The 20648-nt window shown below is 41.1% G+C and overlaps 1 protein-coding gene across 12 annotated transcripts in view; it reads left to right on the top strand.

The window, feature by feature from the left end:
• SPMIP2 (sperm microtubule inner protein 2) overlaps positions 1–20648 on the top strand; it is a 158641-nt gene that overhangs the window by 106789 nt on the left and 31204 nt on the right. For all 12 annotated transcript variants that reach the window (XR_003434933.1, XR_003434937.1, XR_003434936.1 and 9 more), the window contains one exon: positions 12464–12522. Coding sequence is in view for 7 of the 12 variants with exons in the window: in XM_027116855.1 (XP_026972656.1) it covers positions 12464–12522 (59 nt within the window). In the remaining 5 variants the exon portion in view is untranslated. The remainder of the gene's footprint in view (positions 1–12463; positions 12523–20648) is intronic.

Genomic DNA, 20648 nt, shown 5'->3' with positions numbered 1-20648 from the left:
GGCCTTGGCCAGTTCCTTGACCTCTGTGCCTCTTCATCATGAATCTGAGCATTTGCTTTATCAGGCTGTCGTAAAGAAACATTTGTAAAGTGCTGGGCACCGTGCCTGGAACACATCAAGGCTCTATGTCTTTTATGTTTCTTAACTTCCCAGCATAAGGTTTTCCTAGTTACGTACAAAACCCAGGAAGTGAAAACCCTTTTAGGTTAAGTTAGGAATAAAAGAGAACTTCCCTAATCTGACAACCTACAAAAAAAACAAAAAAAGCCTATAACAATAGCAATACTGAATGATAAAACATTGAAAGCATTTCTCTTTAAGATCAGGAACAAGACACAGATTCCCCAAATCATGATTTTTCCATTCGGCTTTGTACTGGTGGTCTTAACCATGGCAGTAAGGGGGAAAAAAAGTATAAAATGTGTAAGGATTGAAATGGAAGAAGCAAAGCTATCATTATTTGCTAATAATATGCTTGTCCATGTAGAACACCTCAAAGTATAAGAGAATTTGGTAGTCAACAGGATACAAAATCCAGGTATGAAAATCAATTTTATTTTTATATATGAGAAACAGACAGAAAATGCAATAAAACAGGATACTACTTACAGTGTCATCAACAGATACAAAGTATGTAGGAATAGATCTTAAAAAGGGATATGCTGGCACAACATTGTAAATCAACTATACTTCAATAAAAAAAAAAGATGTTCAGCACACGGAGAAAAACGATAAAACTATTGAAACAAGATCTAAATAAATGGAAAGATATATCATGTTTATCAATTGGAAGATTCAATATCATAAAGATGTCAAATCTATCAGATTGATAAAAGTAATTCCCATGCAATTACAATAAAAATCCCAATTTTTTTTTTCTGAAAAAAAAAGACTCTGTCTTAGCATGATTCTTGTTATGTCGTGACTTCTAAATGCAAGGGCATGAGGAACACGCTCTGCACGGTGCCCGGCACGCGGTTGACACCCCGATTTCAAGGACTGGGAACGTGGTTTTGTACTTAGTGCCACTCAGGGCCAGTGACACAGAATGAGGGCTCAGGTTCCTGAACTGGGTCTTACTCCACTCAGGTGATAAAGATGAAGATCAGAAACCTGATTCGATATCAAAAGTGGCCACCAGTGAGAAGAGGACAAACGCACAGCGAGGCAGCCAGGTTGAACAGAGTCCAGAACATCTGTTGCCTCGTTGCTTCTCTCCAGTGACGCCGGGCTTTTGTGCACAGCCCTTGATCTGTTGCCCATCTTGAGTGTGTGCAGCTGTGAATGCAAGATTCACATCAGCCTTGACTTAGCCTTCCAGGAAGGGATTTATTCGGTTTCTTTTGATGGAATTTCACAGACGGCTCTAAATCCCAGCTCTGCGTGATAGCATGGGCCTCTTAACCCTGGTGGGACTGAGCATGAGGCATACAGAGACCTCCACCCCGCCGCCCAACCCCGTGGCTCACACAGAAGCTGGTCTTGTTTGGCATAGGCTGTGAGGACTGTCATTTGTGCACTTGCTTGGCCCCAGCATTTTGACAGTAATTGTTTTCAAAGATGTACTTATCTCAGGTAACGATCTTAAACAAATCTTAAAGGATTCCTTGGACTTAGAACTTTATCATGAGAGCAAAAAGATGCACTGAGAATGACTGTACATACAGGTCAGGAACCACATATGATTTACCCACCAGCTAAGGCCTAGGATTTGTCACCAAGACTGCTCACCTCCCCCAACCCTGCACCCAGGGCCCGCTTCCATCCCCTGCCCGTCAAGGTCAGCTTCTGAGTCAAGCCCCAGACTTGGATACCTTATCAACGCAGAGCTCCAGGCAGCCCCTTCCAATCAATGAGACTTGGCTGGAAGTGACGTTTGAGCTGATAGATACACAGACACTCCAAGCCTAGAAACAAGCCCCTAATCACAAATAACATGTGAGCACCTGTGCCATGAATTCACACCTCCTCGATAGGGAGCTGGTCCATTCCTCAGTGCGATGTAACCCAGGGCGACGTCTGCATCCGCGTCCTTTTCCGTCTCTGGCTTCTTGTCCTTGGTAGCCCTCGATCCCATCCCCGTGACGTCTGTGCCTGTAAGAGTCCCACCAACGTGGCACTTTGTTTCTGTCTAACCTCAGAGGTTCCCCGGTGGCTCCCACCGCGATAACTCAGAACTTTGATTTTAAGCAAAAACCTTCACCTAGTGGATTATTATAGCCAGAACAGCTGCTCTTCCTAATTTCCTGCTCTAGGTTCCAGTAAGACCGGCAGCTAAGGAAGCTCGGGCACCTGCAGTAGACTCTCGGTAACATGCCTGGGGCAGCTGCTTCCTGCCCGGGAATGGTCTCTCCTCTCTGGGGCACTGGGAAGGGGTCTATAGATCATCTGGATTTGGGTAGAAAGATAGTAACTTCCAGGCTGAGTGACACCTGAAAAAGTTCCCACATTGCAGTGGACAGTGAAAATGACAATATCGGGTCTCTCTTCTGGGTCTTTCTGTGTTTGGCTATTTCCTGCTCGGATGTGGGGCTGCCGTGCAATGATGATACACGCGTAATGAACCAGTAAAGATCACTGCTTTTGTTACTGTCTCAGGTTTAAGAGCAGTACATTCTTCTTCTTTTTCTTTTTTTTAATGGATTTGGTCTCTGCCAAACTATGTGTGTTGTTCCTGCAACAGCGTATGGAGACCAGTGAAACAATTCCTTTGGTTTCAAACTGAGGAGCGTGTCTAAGTGTTTCGTAGCTGGGTTCGTAGTGGTTTGTAGCTAAGTGGTTCGTGTCTCCCTCCCCTGGCCTTTCTTTAACCCAGGTCTCCCAATGCCTGTTTTCTACTCCTGCATCTGACCTCAGGGCCAGATGATTTGACACTTGGTTTTCCCACAAAAACAATGCGATACTGGACTTGAGGACTGACTCTTCATAGGTGTCGTCCCAAAGACAATATTAAATCAGTGAATCATAACAGCTATTACCACCAGTATCTCATACGGTATGACACCTTGAGCGATGTGTAGAAGATAATGAAGAGAACCGTGGGGATGTGCCAGTAATATATTTTTATGGGATACAGTGTCATATCATAAAAAGGAAAGTTTTTGAGGCTTTGAAACTCCTCCCTCCTGTTTATCTGCCCCAAATTCCCATGTTATGAACACAGAGGGCTTCTCTGAGTTTCATGGACATGGGAACAGACTTCCTGATGGATGTCAAATAAATCAATCCAAGGTCGGTGGCTTTATGAGACATTTTTATCACTGCGAATTTATTTAGAGAAAGTAAACATAAAAAGAGCTCTTGCTGTGGGAATGTAAATTGGTGCAGCCACTATGGGAAACAGTATGGAGGTTCCTCAAAAACTGAAAATACAGCTACCATATGATCCTGCAATCCCACTCCTGGGCACATATCCAGACAAAACCATAATTCAAAAAGATACATGCTCTGTATAGCTGATTCACTTTGTTATACAGAAGAAACTAACACACCATTGTAAAGCAATTATACTCCAGTAAAGATGTTAAAAAAAAAAAAGATACATGCAATGTTCATAGCAGCACTATTCACAACAGCCAAGACATGGAAACAACCTAAGTGTCCATTGACAGAGGAATGGATAAAGAAGGTGCACGTATATGCAATGGAATATTAGCCATAAAATGAATGAAATAATGCCATTTGCAGCAACGTGGATGGACCTAGAGATTGTCCTACTGAGTGAAGTATGCCAGACAGAGAAAGACAAATATCATATGATATCACTTATACGTGGAATCTAAAATACGGCAGAGAGACTCCCCTGGCGGTCCAGTGGTTGAGACTTGGTGCTTCCACTGCAGGGGGCATGGGTTCGATCCCTGGTGTGGGAACTAACATCCCGCATGCCGTGCAGTGCGGCCAAAAAATAAAATAAAATATGACAGAAATGAGCTTATTTATGAAGCAGAAACAGACCCACAGACATAGAAAACAAACTTTCGGTTACCAAAGGGGAAAGGGGGAGGGGGAGGGATAAATTAGGAGCTTGGGATTAACATGTACACACTACTATGTCTAAAACATAAACAACAGGGTCCTACTGTATAGCACAGGGACCTATATTCAATATCTTAATAATAAACCATCATGGAAAAGAATATGAAAAAATATACATAACTAAATCATTTTGCTGTACACCAGAAACCAACACAAGTGTATATCAACTATACTCCAATAAAATAAATTTTTTTTAAAAAGAGCTCCCGTTGACTATTTACTATGTGAGGGAGGCACTGTGATCGGTTTCATCTTACAGAGGAGGGGTCGGAGATATTGACAGCTGAGGCCCCTTGCCTGAGGCCGTACAGCTGGTCAGTGATGGAGCTGGGATCCCAGCCCAGGCTGAGAGCTTCGTGGGAGCCCAGCGTGTGTGAGAGGAAGTGACAGGAAACGAAGTCGGAACACGGGGCTGGAGCCGCTGGGTGAGGCGCTCATCAGGGCGAGCACTTTTCCCCGAGGCAGTCCGCCCGGGTCAGTCCCGGTTGCCTTGTCTCCTAAGGGCCCGTCCTTTCTTCACGGGGCCTCAAGCCTCTCCCTGATCCCCACCACTCTGCCGTCGTTTGCACACAGATGCTGCATTCATCATAGTAAAATGAATCATCAGTAGTGGATATACCCACATATTTGACATAATAAGAAAGGGCTTAGTAATAGTTATTTTCTTTTTTGTTTCTTTATTAAATCTTAACCTTTTTTTTTGGAGTATAGTTGATTTACAATCTTGTGTTAGTTTCAAGTGTACAGCAGAGTGATTCAGTTATACATACATATATATCTATTTTTTCCAGATCCTTTTCCCTTATAGGTTATTACAAAATATTGAGTGAAGGTCCCTGTGCTATACAGTAGGTCCTTGTTGTTTATCTATCTTATATTTAGTAGTGTGTATATGTTAATCCCAAACTCCTAATTTATCCCTCCCCTCCCCTTTCCCCTTTGGTAACGATAAGTTTGTTTTCTATGTCTGTGAATCTATTTCTGTTTTGTATATAAGTTCATTTGTAATTTTTTTAAAGATTTCACATATAAGTGATATCATATGATATTTGTATTTCTCTGTCTGATGTACTTCACTTAGTATCATAATCTCCAGGTCCATCCATGTTGCTCCAAATGGCATTATTTCATTCTTTTTATGGCTGAGTAATATTCCATTGTATAAATGTGCCACATCTTCTTTATCCATTCGTCAATGGACATTTAGATTGTTTCCATGTCTTGGCTACTGTAAATAGTGCTGCAGTGAACATTGGGGTGCATGTGTCTTTTCAAATTATGTTTTTCTCTGGATATATGCCCAGGAGTGGGATTGCTGGGTCATATGGTAGCTCTATTTTTAGTTTTATTATTTTCCAGTTTCTGTGTAATAAGCACTCTAGAGTGCTTCAAAACATATCATTGAATATTATCTTTGGCATTCTGGAAAAAAAAAGAGAAGACAGTAAAGTTCCCCCCCTAAACTGTACCTTCTTTCCAGCCCCACCCTGTGCATTCTCCCAAACCCACTTCCACACGACAGCGTCCCGGAAAATTTTCAAAATCACCTAGAAAAGAGAAGTATTGTTGGTGTGGAGTTGATCAGTATGTAGACCACCAATCACACATTTTAGAATTTCTGGGTGTTTTTCCCCCCAAGCTTCTCATTTACCTTTGGGTTCGTTTGGGTGAATCACAAACAGTCTCATTAAAATTCCTAAGATCTCACACTCCTAATCTCCAGGTGTTATTATCAATATAGAAGACTTTTGAAAGATAACAAAGCTTCCTTTTCCAACCAACCTATAAGAGCAAAATAGAAAATAGCTTTCCTAACATCAGGAGCGCCTTGGGGTGGCTGCTGTTTCTTTCCCAGACGGGTGTGTGTTTATCTCTCACTTTATATTTCTTAGAGTTATTTGCATCCTAACAGTTTGTCGTTTAATATAAAAATAATTACATTAGCACCTTTCATCCTTAAGTGCTGTGTAAAGTAATGGCTTTCCTGGTACCACAGGAAGCCTCTAGTAGGGGAGGGTCACATGCTGACCGTCTATGAAGGAGAAGAAGCCTTGGCTACAGAAGCCAAGTAACCCTCCTTTTTCTTGAAAATAATATATTAACATCATCAACCCCCTTGTATGCAGGTGTTATATCTTCTCCATTTTATAAAGCCTGGCTTTATATAGGATTCCTCAGATAAATGGAAGGAACTTACTGTATCCGAACTCCCGGAAAATAAGTTTTTAAGTTTGATACTTCCTTTCTGGAACAGACCATGAAAACAACAAGCGAGGCACATATCACTGAGATGCACTCTCCATGCTGTGTTCAAAGCCATTCCGTGAAGAATAGCGGGTTTGGAAGGAGAAGCATCTCTGCTGGTAGCTGGGGACACTGCCACTCCACATGTCACCAGGCATCCCAGCCCCAGCCAGATGTGGGCTTCCTCCTTGTGGCTGTGAGTTTATGGACGATTATTGGTGAATTGGAAAAAAAGACATCCTAATGTTCACATCTTTTGTTAGGATGTGGAAATGTGAAAAGAAAGAAAGAGAGAGAGAGGGAGAGGGAAGGAGGGAGAGAGGGAAGGAGGGAAGGAGGGAGGGAGGGAGGAAGAAAGGAACTCAATGTAATTTAGAGTCTAGTGAGTGATTTTATTCCTAATTAAGGAAGGCTAAAAATACACCATGGTGGTTACTAGCTTTTGTAAGTCTTGACATGCGTCTTGAGTTTGCATCTCAATGTAAACATCACCTTTTTAAAAAATTACACTTCTTAAAGTTAGTATTAAGCATATGCCATAGGTTTTCAGCGAATAGTATTTGATGATGATAGGGAGATAGAAAGCTAAGAAAAAGTTGTATAAATTAGAATGGGGTCTAGTAAACCTGACGTTGGCTCCACAGCCAGGGTCCTTTAAATTTACTGTCAACAATTTGGAAACTTGCGCGTGATCTAATATCCCAAGCACAGGTGGCTAAAATACCAGGACGTATGTTTTCTAAATCTTGGCTCTTTAAGATCTTTGGAGGAAACTCTAATAGCATTATAAATTTAGGATTATACTTTTCCCTACTATTCATATACACCACTTCCGGGGTACCTCCGCTGCTTTGACAAAAATGCATAGCAATCTGGAGATATCTGTTCTCTTCCCAGGACTGAACCTAGGATCCAAGAAATCCTAATTGAGCAAATTGAAAACAGCCCATTCAATAGAGGGGCCCCTGGTATGTGGTCCCCCTGTCTCTGGGCACAAAGAAAATGGCATTGAAAATAAGTGCTTTGGAAACCTTGTGGGCTCCTGCAGCTGGGGAGGAATTCGTAGGAAGTTTCTTTGTGCTGTGATCGTTGTTGGAGTTTTTGGTGAGACAGTTGGTCTCCACAGTGCCAGCCACATCCCAAACGGCTGTAAGCACCTTCAGGTCTGAGGGCTGTGTCTCATTTGGCTTTATACTGACAGCATCCACACCCTCCGTGCAGTGCTTAGCACAGGGTACATGATCATCAAGAAATGATGGGAGACGGAGACTGAAATCCCATTCTTTTCTCATTCAGAGTCTTTGTTAAGAGACCAAGTTGCAGAAGGGGGAGGAGATGAGCTTTTAAGCGTGTGTGAGATTGAGAATTATTTTCCTCCTAGCTTATTCAATAGTCATTTGAGAACTACTTAACCTATATTTTTTTTTTTACTGAAACTTAGTTATACTGTTATGTTCACAATGCCTGAGCTACCACCCCCAGTGTAATTCTGTGTTGTAGAGCTAATTGGACAGTTAACTTGGAACACTCTCCCTAACCTTTGAATTAACAACAGTGCCAACACATTAGGAAACTCCAAGGGTAAGAACGGTCACCAAGCAGGCACTTGATTATATTTCAGAAACTGTGTACTGGGCACAAGCAGAGACTCGGGAAGCTCCCATGTCGCTTTTCTGTAGCTTGAATAGTTGAATCTACTCGTATTTCAGACCCTGCTAGGGACCTTCTGCTAACTCTGGATAAAGGGCTGGTAGCAGAATGATTGGTTACTCATCACATATCCTAACAATTCCCAACAGAATAGCTTCTAGTCTTGCTTTAAAATAAAATTCTAGTGTATCTTGAATTATCACGTGAATAAGGAAAACATGAATCTCTCTGGGGAAGTGCAGAAAAAATAATAGAAACGTGCCTTCTCTCTGAGAGTAGATGAGGCAGCGAGGATTCATAGTGCTTTTCAGGGCAAATCTATGCCTTAATGAAAAACTGAATATGCAGAAGTAGCCAGTTGAAGAAATTTTCATCTTCCCTCTTTTCTTTCTTTGCATGCTAGTCTGCCTACTATTCTTTATAATGTCTCAGTTTTTACACCTATAAAACGGGCATTGCATTAGTTTTCTGTTGAGCATAACCACATAGCATCTTAAAGCAACACCATTTATTTGCTCACAGTTCTACAGGTCAGAAGTCCCGGGAAGGCCTGGCTGGGTTCTCTGCTCAGCACTCACTAGGCTGGATGCAAGGTGTTGGCTGTGGCTGTGATCTCACCTGAGGCTTGGAGGCTCTTCCGAGTTCATGGGGTTGTGGCAGCTTTCAGTTCCTTGTGGTTGTAGGACTGAGGTCCCATCTCTCTGCTGGCTGTCAGCCAGGGACCAGTCTCAGCCTTGAGAATCTGCCCACATACCATAGCTGTGGTGCCCTCCATCTTTAAAGCCAGCAACAGACGTTCTCCCTCACGTCCAAATCCCTCTCATGCTTCAAATCCCCTTTGCCTGGAAGAGCCCAGATCCTTTCAAGAGCTCACCTGATGAAGTTTGGGCTGAGGATAATCTCCCTTTCTTACAGGCAATTGATTTGGGATCTTAATTACATCTGCAAAATCCCTTTACAGCAGTACCTAGTATTTGGTTGAATATCTGGGAGAAGGTGTATATACCAAGGAGTGAGAATCTTGGGGGGTCTTTAGAATTCTGTCTTCCACAGGGATAATAACAATAACTTAGAGTGTTGTTAAATGGATTAGGTGAGATGTGTGTAAAGCGCTTAGCCTAGTATCTAGTACAGACTCTAGTACAGTCTCAAGAAATGGGATCTAGTATTATTAATGTCTCTATATACTGTATTTTCTTGCCTAATGGATTTTTTTTAGCTCACTTTATTGTTTTTTTATTTTTTGGCTGCGTTGGGTCTTCGTTGCTGCACACGGGCTTTCTCTCTAGTTGCAGTGAGTGGGGGGACTCTTCACTGCGGTGCATAGGCTTCTCATTGGTGGCTTCTCGTTGCGGAGCACAGGCTCTAGGCACGTGGGCTTCAGTAGTTGCAGCATGCGGGCTCAGTAGTTGTGGCTCACAAGCTCTAGAGCCCAGGCTCAGCAGGTGTGGCGCACGGGCTTTGTTGCTCCGCGGCATGTGGGATCTTCCCGGACCAGGGCTTGTACCTGTGTCCCCTGCATTGGCAGGCGGATTCTTAACCACTGTGCCACCACGGAAGTCCTGGATTTTTAAATTATGTTATGATAAGCACATTAGAAACATAATGGAATATGTTTCTCATTATCTGGATACTCCACAGAAAACACATACTGGGGCCAGAGTCAAGGAACTCATGAAACTTAATGTTTAGTCTGTTTGCTGAAAGTTGACGTACTAATTCAAATTAAATAAACAGTGCAGTAAAAAAAAAAAAAAAAAGGGAGACCAGGGTATAATTCACGTTGGTACTCAACTCAAGCTCGCATATAACGTGGCATAAAATGAAGTATGAGCCTCTGCCTTGTTCAATTTTTGTTTTTTAGTGAGAAAAATGCATCACAGAATCCATGCCTTGAGCACTGACATTTTTCAGAGAGAACTGTTTTGTTTCTACTCCTACTCTGAATATAAAATGAATGCTTCAAATGCGCCATGTACACAAAGGCTTGAAGCCCCCCTTTCTCCCTTCAATAGTTCCAGTCTAGAATGGGCAGCATTATGCAATTTGGTGACCCAACGCCAGCAATGAGAATGCTTCTCACTGGCTGTGGGAAGAAAGACACCTAAGCGGTTAACAGTAATATTTTGCAAATGGAAGCAAGTGAAGAAAAAATTACATTAGCATAAGAAAAGGTAGCCTTAGGGGATTTTTCCACTCCAATGTTTGGTACTAAGAGCTCTATGTTACAAAGGAGGAGGATGGCGAAGAGAAACTCTAGTGTCCACACATTCTTGAAACGCATTGCCATTGTACTCATTCTGCTGGCGAGAAAGACCTCATCGTTACAGAGATGGAAAACGGTCCTTTCTAGTAAGGAAGGTCAAATTGGATATATTAGGGAAAACTTCCTGAGCTAAGTACAGCAAGAAAGCAAGAGGATTCCTCAGTGATGGGAGTTCTAGACTAGAGGTGATTTGGGATTAAAAATGACATTTTTAAGCAATGATTTTCATTGTTAACTAGAATGGGCCCCAATGTCTGTGATTAATTTAACTCAAATTTAACAGCTCATTTCAGAAATTGTGTCACATTCACAGTACCTGAATGTAATTACCAGACATATCCCTTTAAATTAATACCTAGACTTATTTAAAGGTTGCTTAATAGGGAATATCCAATTTCAAGTTATGATTATTTTCGCTAGTTGAAAACAATCTTTTTTTTTTTTTTCAGATTCCACATGTAAGTGATAGCATATGACATTTGTCTTTCTCTGTCTGGCTTACTTCACTTAGTATGATCATCTCTAGGTCCATCCTTATTGCTGCAAATGGCATTATTTCATTATGGTTGAGTACTATTCCTTTGTATATATATACCACATCTTCTTTATCATCTGTCAGTGGTCACTTAGGGGGTTTCCATGTCTTGGCTACTGTGAATAGTGCTGCTATGAACACTGGGGTGCATTTATCTTTTCGAATTATGTTTTTCTCCAGATATATGCCCAGGAGTGGGATTGCTGGGTCATGTGGTAACTCTATTTTCAGTTTTTTAAGGAACCTCCATACTGTTCTCCCTAGTGGCTGTATCAATTTACATTCCCACCAGCAGTGCAGGAGGTTCCCTTTTCTCCACACCCTCTCCAGCAATCGTTATTTGTAGACTTTTTAATAATGGCCATTCTGACTGGTGTGAGGTGATACCTCATTGTAGTTTTGATTTGTATTTCTCTAATAATTAGTGATTTTGAGCATCTTTTCATGTGCCTGTTGGCCATCTGTATGTCTTCTTTGGATAAATGTTTATTTAGGTCTTCTGCCCATTTTTCTATTGGGTTGGTTGTTTTTTTGATATTCAGCTATATGAGCTGTTTGTATATTTTGGAAATTTATCCCTTGTCAGTTGCCTCATTTGAGTTTGCTACTTTTTGATGTTACGAATATAGCATCCTGCATCAATGTAAAAATGCATTCCAAAACTGAAGTGGAGGGCTTCCCTGGTGGCACAGTGGTTGAGAATCTGCCTGCTAATGCAGGGGACGCGGGTTCGAGCCCTGGTCTGGGAGGATCCCACATGCCGCGGAGCAACTAGGCCCGTGAGGCACAACTACTGAGCCTGCGGGTCTGGAGCCTGTGCTGCGCAACAAGAGGCCGCGATAGTGAGAGGCCCGCGCACCGCGAGGAAGAGTGGCCCCCGCTTGCCGCAACTAGAGAGAGCCCTCGCACAGAAACGAAGACCCAACACAGCCAAAAATAAATTAATTAATTAATTTTTTAAAAATAGACAAAACTGAAGTGAAGTACTTTCGATAATCCTTATCACTGTTTCCCAACCCTAGTATGGAAAATCGAGAATTGATTAAGGCCCCAAACCCTTTACAGTATAAATTTGACACCCCCATTTCCCATGTTTATGCATAAAATGTGTCCTCCATTGACGGTTCCTGGGGAAAAGAGGCCAGTTTATAGTCATCTATTCAGTTATGAGAGAGAATTTCTATGCACAGGGAAGGGCACGGGGATATGTTTTCATGTGAGAACTAGTTCTGAACAACCAAGTATTTGATCGATGTTCTGTGATGCTTTCTGAAGGGAGCATTCAGAGCTAGACTGCACCACAGGCTGTCTGTCACCCGGCTCTTTCCTGTGCTCTAGCCACCACGTTTCCTAATTCTGTGAGGGCGAGGTGAAGTGGAAAGAGCTGAGCTGTTTGAATCTAAATGCTAAATTGTGGTTTTGCATGCCTGCTGGTGTAGACACAGAATCATTAGGAGCTTAGAGATTGGGGATGACACACTCTTCTTGGGACCCAGCACCTGTCCTTTGACAGGGAAAGGAAAGCACAGAGGCTCAGAGTTATTTTACCTCTTATGCCTTTTCCTCTCAGTTCAAAAATCAAAAGACCATCTTCTTTCAACTGAACTTAGCATTTCCTGTTTAATTGCTCAACCTGACCTCCTTTTTGACCAGGAACCCAGACTCTCAGACATGTTTGTGCCCAGTGACATTGGAATCAGGGGACTTAATTCATGTTCTTCCTTTTACAGTATGAAGAGTTCAGTCAAGCTGCTGTTGAGAAACTAAGCCACAGATACCAGAACCCATGGTAAGCACATATTAATACATTTTACATCAATTGATTAATGTGTTTCCTTCCTAAATTAGGAACAGGGTTAATATCTTAAAACTTTTTATGTCCTATAGGTTTCTTTGTATAATTATGAATTTTTATTCCTCATAAACAAAATGTTCACTATCTACTAGGTTTTCATTAAGGGGAGGAAAGAGGTGGGGCAAGCCTGGTGAGAGCACAGTGGAGAAAAAGGAACCAGCCTGTTAAGAACAGCCACTGGACAGGTCCGGTAGCTTTACTATATAAATCTTTTTGTGGAAGAACAAGAATATAATTTTTTTGGTTAAAAAAAACCCTTATGGGACTTCCCTGTTGGCACAGTGGTTAAGAATCCGCCTGCCAATGCAGGGAACATGGGTTCGAGCCCTGATCTGGGAAGATCCCACATGCCACAGAGCAACTAAGCCCATGTACCATAACTACTGAGCCCACGCGCCACAACTACTGAAACTTGAGCACCTAGAGCCCATGCTCCACAACAAGAAGCCCACGCGCCGCAACGAAGAGTAGCATCTGCTCACCACAACTAAAGAAAGCCCATGTGCAGCAACAAAGACCCAACGCAGCCACAAATAAATAATTTGAAAAGTAAATAAAAAAATAAAAATTAAAAAACCCTCATTTCATGCTGTTGGCCTAGAAACCATCATAACGGGTCATGCTGGTTAATAAACGTAGCCCTACTGAAGTCACAGCATGGCTTGAATTGACACTCTCTTAAAGCAGCTGGTAACCTAAATTAAACATGCCTAGTGCAAGGTATGTTCAATTACGGGAAAAGCAAAACCTAGGCGTGTCATCTAGATGGAACGTATAATTCAGATTTCTAAGAAAGGGATCAATCAGCATTGCTCTTAAAGACTGCAGATTCAATAATGTCTTTGTTCTCCTTAGACTTTTGCAGGTCAGGGTTTCTGGAGCCGACTTCACCTCCTTTTTAATCATTGAAGATTCCCGTTATTAGCATGGACAAAATTAGTGGCTTTTAGTCTGTTTCTGCTATATCACCACAACATAAGCTGCACCGAAAAGAGACAAGACCATAAACCCCATGTCAAATGTCTATTAGTTACTACGATACGATCCAGGACAACAAAAGATATCATTGCACAATTCCTACAACTTACAAAGCATGTCCTATGTTTAAAGCCATGGAGAAATAGTTACAATTATTGCATGCAAAGCACATGTTCTCATTTAAATATTCCACTTCATTTGTTCAAATAACATTGCAAGCACCTATTTACAAATACCCTATCAAATATTTCTAAGCAAAAACAACAAAAATAATGAAAGGCCACTGAAAATCACAGTAACTTCAATAAGCATTGGTGAGACAAGTGTGAACATCTGCTCGACTTATTTAAACATAAAAAACTTGTTGGAAAGAATCTGAGGAATATTGACACTTTGAGCATTTTCCTTGGATGAAAGAATGTTGGCTGCATTCACTTGTAGGGAATATGACATGGATTGTACCAAGTCGTGAGGATGCAAAATGTTTATGAGAAATATCTTGTACCGAGGGAATTGTGGATTCAGTTGGGAAATTGTAGATAAATATATAGATCAAAATTATGAAACCAAGCTGCATATGGTGAGTACTAAATTCCTAATGAAGATAATTATAATTAGAAAAGTTTTAAAAATTTAAATGTAATTAGAAAATTATAAGTAGAAAAGTTTAAAAAATTAAATACAATTAGAAAAGTATAACTAGAAAAGTTACAAATTTTTAAATATAAAAAATTTAAATATAAAGTTAAAAATCAGATTTGCCCACAGCCTCTGGCTCGGGTCCTGTTTCTAACTAGTCAGGTGCCAGTAACCTGAACGCTGCCCTCTCGAGACTAAGCACAGCTGCTGCTTGAAAGCCTTCCAGGCCCCACCTTCAGGCTGGGGAGAGGCTCTGGAAGAGAATGCTGACTCTGACAGGCCCAGGTGTGCCCACCTGCTTGCGTTCTCTCAGCTGGACCGAGGGCCATCTCCATCCTGGGCAAGTTTCGTGCTTAGCCTCCCCGACCGTTTTCATGTTCTGTCCTCTCAGTCAACTGCATTCACTCTATAAATCTAGCGCCTCCTGTGTTCAAAGCACTGCTAGATCCTGCAGCCACAGCGCTGAACAAGACAAGCCCGGTATATGCCCTTCTTGGAATTTGTATTCTAGGGAAGGGGAGAGACATTGAACAAGTATGTCATACTGTCTTTCATGCTTTTAAATAATTGTTTTAAATGACAGATATAATGCATGCTTATGGCAACAAATAAAACAATATAGTGGTATATTAAAGTTAATATCCTGCCCTATTCCGTCCAGTTCATGATAAAACATTTCATTACAAGGAGTGTTTATGGGATGGAAAGAGGTGGTTTTACCAGGGACATCGACCTGGACTGAAGGTCAGAGAAGTGTTCACCCAAGAAGTAATTATTAAGTTGGCTTGGGAAGGTGAATATAAGATCATTCCTGGCCCAGGGAACGGCCTGAACAGGACTCAGAGGATGGAAAGAATGTATCTGGTTAGGACCAGGGTGGCAATGGGAGGGGAGAGCAAGATGAAGGTCAGATTTTGTAGAACCTTGTGGCCAGGTTAGAAGGTTTGAATTTTAACCTGAGAACAAAGAGAATTCATTGGAAGATTTAAAATAGAAAGCAACGTAATCCAATTTCTTTAAAAAGATCCCTTGGAATGTTGGAGTGCTGTGTGGAGAAAACAATTGAAAAGTGACAAGACAGTTGTAGGAAGCTGAGCCAGGAGACAGTTTCGTTGTCAACAGGTCCCTCTTGAGTTTTCAGTGTGCTTTGTAAGCAATCCAGAATAAATTGTGATGATGGAGTCTGTGAGAAGGGAAGGATTTGAGCTGAGCTTTCAAAGACATGCAGGCTTTAAATAAAGAGAAAGGAGATGATGTTTGCTGTGACGATGGGGAGCAAGAACGTACTCGGCGATGGGATGCAGTAGATTTCAGCATAGCGTAATTGTGCAGGTGAAGGAATTGAGCCTCGGAGGCTAAGGTGCATGAACACACAGAGCTGATATATCGGTCCAGCTTGACTGACGCTGTGGGTCTGGGTTGGGACCTGGGCTTGGACCTTTTCCAAGGGCTCTCCAAGCCCTTGATTCTGATGATTAGCCAGGGCTGAGCACCACTCATGAGGACCGAGAGAGGAAGGGGAGGAGCCTGGGGGGCCGGGGCGCCCACACAGAGGACAAGGTGAGTGAAGGACCACAGAGCCTCAGAGGCAGGACCCTGAGGACAGCAGGAGGCTGGAAAAGCCAGCAAAGAATTCAGAGGAGGGTTCCATACGAGGAAATGGAAATCCCAGAAAACAATAACAGACAAATCTTTGGAAGTTATCAGCGGTCTCAGAAAAAGCACTGGAGGAAGACGAGGATGAGTTGAGTCAATACAACCAACACTAAAGAATTTTTGTCCATTGACTTAATAGAGGCAAGAGTCCACCTTGTTTTCGAGACCAGAAGTCCAGTCAAAGACAATGACAGGATTTCCTCCATTCTGGGGCATACTTTTAAAATTTAACTTTCTTGAAATCAGGATGTGTTTTATAATAATTGTTTATAGATGTAGGCCCTCTTTTTCTCTTCCCATGTAAAGCTGTTATTAAATCAGTGGTGTGTTCTCCTGTTTATTGCATCTTAAAGACCAGTAAAGATATACTTCAACAGACTTGAGATGAAGACCTTAATTAATAAACAGGGTCCTTGCTGTCAAGTAGCTGACAGACTCTCAAGACAGAGAGATGTAAACAGATTTCAATGCAGCATCCATTGATGGAGAATGACTGCAGTCACCGGGTGTGGGTTTTCTTCTGAATCAAAGGAAACATTCTCTTGCTTTAAGTACAGAAGTTTCTCTAGACACGTGACCTGATGATTAACTCATTTTTACGCGGTCTCTTCTGTTTGCAGTTGGGTGTTTTCCAATATATACAAACAGTATGCTTAATTTCAATAAGAAGAATAAAAAGCACAGATAGGAGATGGGAGAACAGTTTACAGTCAAATTAAAAGAGTCAAATTACAAGAGAACGCACTGCAGATAGTGAATGGGCAGGGCTTTTTGTTTTGTTTAAGGAGTAAGTGAAATCTGTAGAAGTTACACATTATTGAAAATTGTGGGGCATGGAAATATCTTGCTTTCCTTTTCTCTTCCTTACGTTTAACACAGAGCGTGGCATACATGGGTACTCAGTACATGTTTGCTGAATCGGTGTAAAAGACAGATCCCAGTTCTTCTTGTACTCCGAATGGCACAGATTGGTATAGCTCAGGCTGGAAAAGCTGGATAACTTCAGGTCATGAGGACTTCCTGAGAGAGATGAAATGTAAGCTGGATTTAGAAGGAGCGTTTTAGGAAAATCGATGGCTGCCTACCTGGGTAACCCTGTTATCCATGCAAATGGAAGTCTTGCTGAGATTATAAAATCAACAATCATTCGCAGGCAAACCTCCTTCCAGAAAGGAGCTGCCGACATGACTCTGCCCTAATGTCACTACAAAGTTGCCTCTTTGCCACTCATTTGCCGATGTATAGATTTGTCTTGGGACTAACGTCTTAAGGACTGGTTCAGGTTCCCATGGACAGCCATTGTCAGCAGATGGTGGGGGTCAGGGTGTGGGTGTCAAGGAGGCTGCAGATTCTAAGGTGACAGTGATCAGACTAGGTGTCAGCCGTGCAGAGGAGAGCACTACGAGTTTTAAAAATCAGAATGAACTACAGCCTCCCCTGACTTTTCATTGACTTGGGGATCACAGCTCTTTTCAGAGTGTTGGCTCTCCTAGTCTGCTTTCTTGTTTTCTGCCTTTTCATAATCAAGTGGTTTGTTAGCCAGTTCCTATCCTCAGGAGGTGCACAGCACGGCACGGTCTAAAGAGTGTGAATTGAGAATCAAGACAGCTGGTTTCACTAGGAATTTATCCTCCAGGAAAATAATGAAGGAGGTAAAGAAAGGTTTACCTAGAAAGGAGTCCCAAAAGTCTTTGCAGTAATGCAAATTCAGAAATAACCTAATATCTCCCAAATAAGGGAGTGTAAGCAGTGATGAAGTGGGATCTATAGTGGTTAAGAGATGTGGTACATATATACAATAGAATATAACTCAGCCATAAAAAAAGAATGAAATAATGCCATTTGAAGCAACGTGGGTGAACCTAGAGATTATTATACTAAGTGAATTAAGCCAGACAAAGACAAATATCCTATGATATCACTTATATGTGGGATCTAAAAAAAATGATACAAACGAACTTATATACGAAACAGAAATAGACTCACAAACATAGAAAACAAACTTGTGGTTACCAAAGGGGGAAGTGGGGGAGGGATATATTAGTAGGTTGGGATTAACAGATACACACTACTATATATACAATAGAAAACCAACAGGAACCGACTCTACAGCACAGGAAACTATACTCAATATTATGTAATAACCTATAAGGGAAAAGAATCTGGAAAAGAATATAAATATATATGTATACATACACATATGTATAAAACTGTGCTGTACACCTGAAACTAACATGATATTATAAATCAACCATACCTCAATAATAAATAAATAAATACAAATATTAAACAAACAAATATAGTTGATAAAGAAAAAAAAAGTGCAAGGCTCTGAAGCAGACTTCCCGCATTCAAGTCCCCACTTTACCACCTGGTAGCTGTGACACGTTGGATGAGTTACTTAAAGGATTTATGCCTCAGGTTCCCAATCTGTAAAATGATTAGAATCTACTCCGCCTGGTTGTTGTACAGATGTGTTGTTACACATACAGCACTTAGAACAGCACTTGGTACAAACTAAGTGCTCAGTAAATAGTGTGACCATATATTTTATCACCCAAAATAGGACACTTTTGAGAGTGAAACAGGAAGCTAATGGAACTGATCACTTGGACAAGAGGCTAACCTGAAGGTATCTTGACCAAATCAGGCCACTCTGTTAATAAACATTATCAATTAGTTAAATAAATGAAGTACATTGAAATAATGTAACAAAATGCATTTATTACAATTCCTATTATATTGTTAGCAAAAAAATCAGTATAGAGATTCAGTATAGGAGAGAAATTGCATGCTATGTAGTTGAGTTAATCTTACAAAAGTAGAACAAAAAGTCCAAGAGACAGAAAAGAAGAAAGTGAAAAATAGTAAAGTAAGAAATCAATTAAAATTAAATTAGTCTAATATCTGACTAATAGGAGACCTCAAAAGAGATCAGAGAAAACAGAAGAAAGAAAATCAATGAGAAAATTTCTCAGAAGGGAATAACATGAATTTCCAGATTGGAAGTCTCCACCAAAGCAAAATGACCACCACAACAAAACAACTGTGTCAAGGCATGTCACTGTGAAATTTCACTGCTGGGATGAAGCCTACTGTTCAGCCCTCCAGAGGAAAACTAGGACATATATAAAGGATCCAGAGTCAATAAGGCATCACACTTCTTGACAGCAATACTGGGCTCTGGAAGACACTTGCCAATGACCTCCCTGTCTGCCAGAAAGTGACTTTCAACCCGGAATTCTATACCCAACCCAACTATCAAGTGGGAAGGTTGAAAAGAGACATTTTCATGTATGTATGTACTCAAAAAAATGCATTTTTTCCTAAGAAGCAACTGGAGAATATTATCTAGCAAGACAATAGGGGGAAATCCGGGAAAGAGAAAGGAATATGATCCAAGAAACAAGAGAACTAACAAAGGTGACAGGCAAAGGGGATTCCCAAAATGGTAATGGAGAGAACCAGGAATGTGGCTGTACAGGGGCCCAGAGGAGGAACAGGGCAAGTGGGATCTCTCCAGGGGGCATTTACTGTGTACAGATACTGGGTGAAGTTCCAGAAGAAGCAAATGAGCTAAAAGTGGGTACTTTGGAGAAGAGAATGTTGGGACAGGGAGCAGGGAGAGACAGGGAGTATTTTTAATTATAAGCATTTTAGTACTATTTATTTATTTATTATTTATATATTTTGTTGAAGTATAGTTGCTGTACAATATTATATGTTACAGGTGTACTTATATAGAGTAATCTTCACAGTATTCACTTTAGTACTAGTTATATGTACATGTACCTAAATGATTGCATTAAAATGGAAAAAAATTATTACTACATTATGTACAAGCATTTTATCTTGATAAAATTGAAACTTAATTATAAAGTGGGAGAAATAGAAACTCAGTCAACTAGAGTTTTAGTAGTTAGGGTCCTAAGTTGAAAATATTTCTAAAACTAGGGCTTTCAGTACTAAAGAAATAAGCACTGACCTGAATAAACTGGGCTTTCTGTTTATTCAGAAAGGTAGAAGGTGTGCCTGTATTTGGCATTAGTTAAGGGTTGTGTAGAAAATTGCCTGTTTTATTTCATAATGAAATACTGCCAAAGCCAGTTGTTGAACTAGCACAGACTTAATGACAGCCACTATTTAAAAATCTGTTGGTACATAAATGCTTGCTTTTTCCTTGGAGTTGTTTTCCTCAAAACGTCCATAAATCTTGACAACTTTCTATTTTTAAGGCTATCGGTGACTGGCACATTGGGGGGATTTCAGTGAACCTTAAGGAGCAAAATGTTACAATTTTTTCAGAAATTTATTTTATTGAAGTAGAGTTGATTTAGAATGTTGTGGTAGTCTCTGCTGTACAGCAAAGTGACTCAGTTATACACACATATACATTCTTTTTCATATTCTTTTCTATTATGTTTTATCACAGGGTATTGAATATAGTTCCCTGTGCTGTAGAGTAGAACCTTGTTGCTTATCCATTCTCTATACAATAGTTTACAACTGCTAACCCCAAACTCCCAGGCCATCCCTCCCCTACCTACCTCCCTCTTGGCAAACAGAAGTCCATTTTCTGTGTCTGTGAGTCTGTTTCTGTTTTGTAGATAAGTTTGTTTGTGTCATATTTTATTATTTATTATTATTTTTGGTATGTGGCCTCTCACTGTTGTGGCCTCTCCCGTCGCGGAGCACAGGCTCCGGATGCGCAGGCTCAGCGGCCATGGCTCATGGGCCCAGCCGCTCCGCGGCATGTGGGACCTTCCCGGACCAGGGCACGAACCCAT

Source organism: Aethalodelphis obliquidens, unplaced genomic scaffold, assembly GCF_003676395.1.
Source record: "Aethalodelphis obliquidens isolate GAN/ISIS:26980383/991018 unplaced genomic scaffold, ASM367639v1 scaffold17, whole genome shotgun sequence".
Classification (NCBI taxonomy): Eukaryota; Metazoa; Chordata; class Mammalia; order Artiodactyla; family Delphinidae; genus Aethalodelphis; species Aethalodelphis obliquidens.
This window is presented reverse-complemented; position numbering and strand designations above follow the sequence as displayed.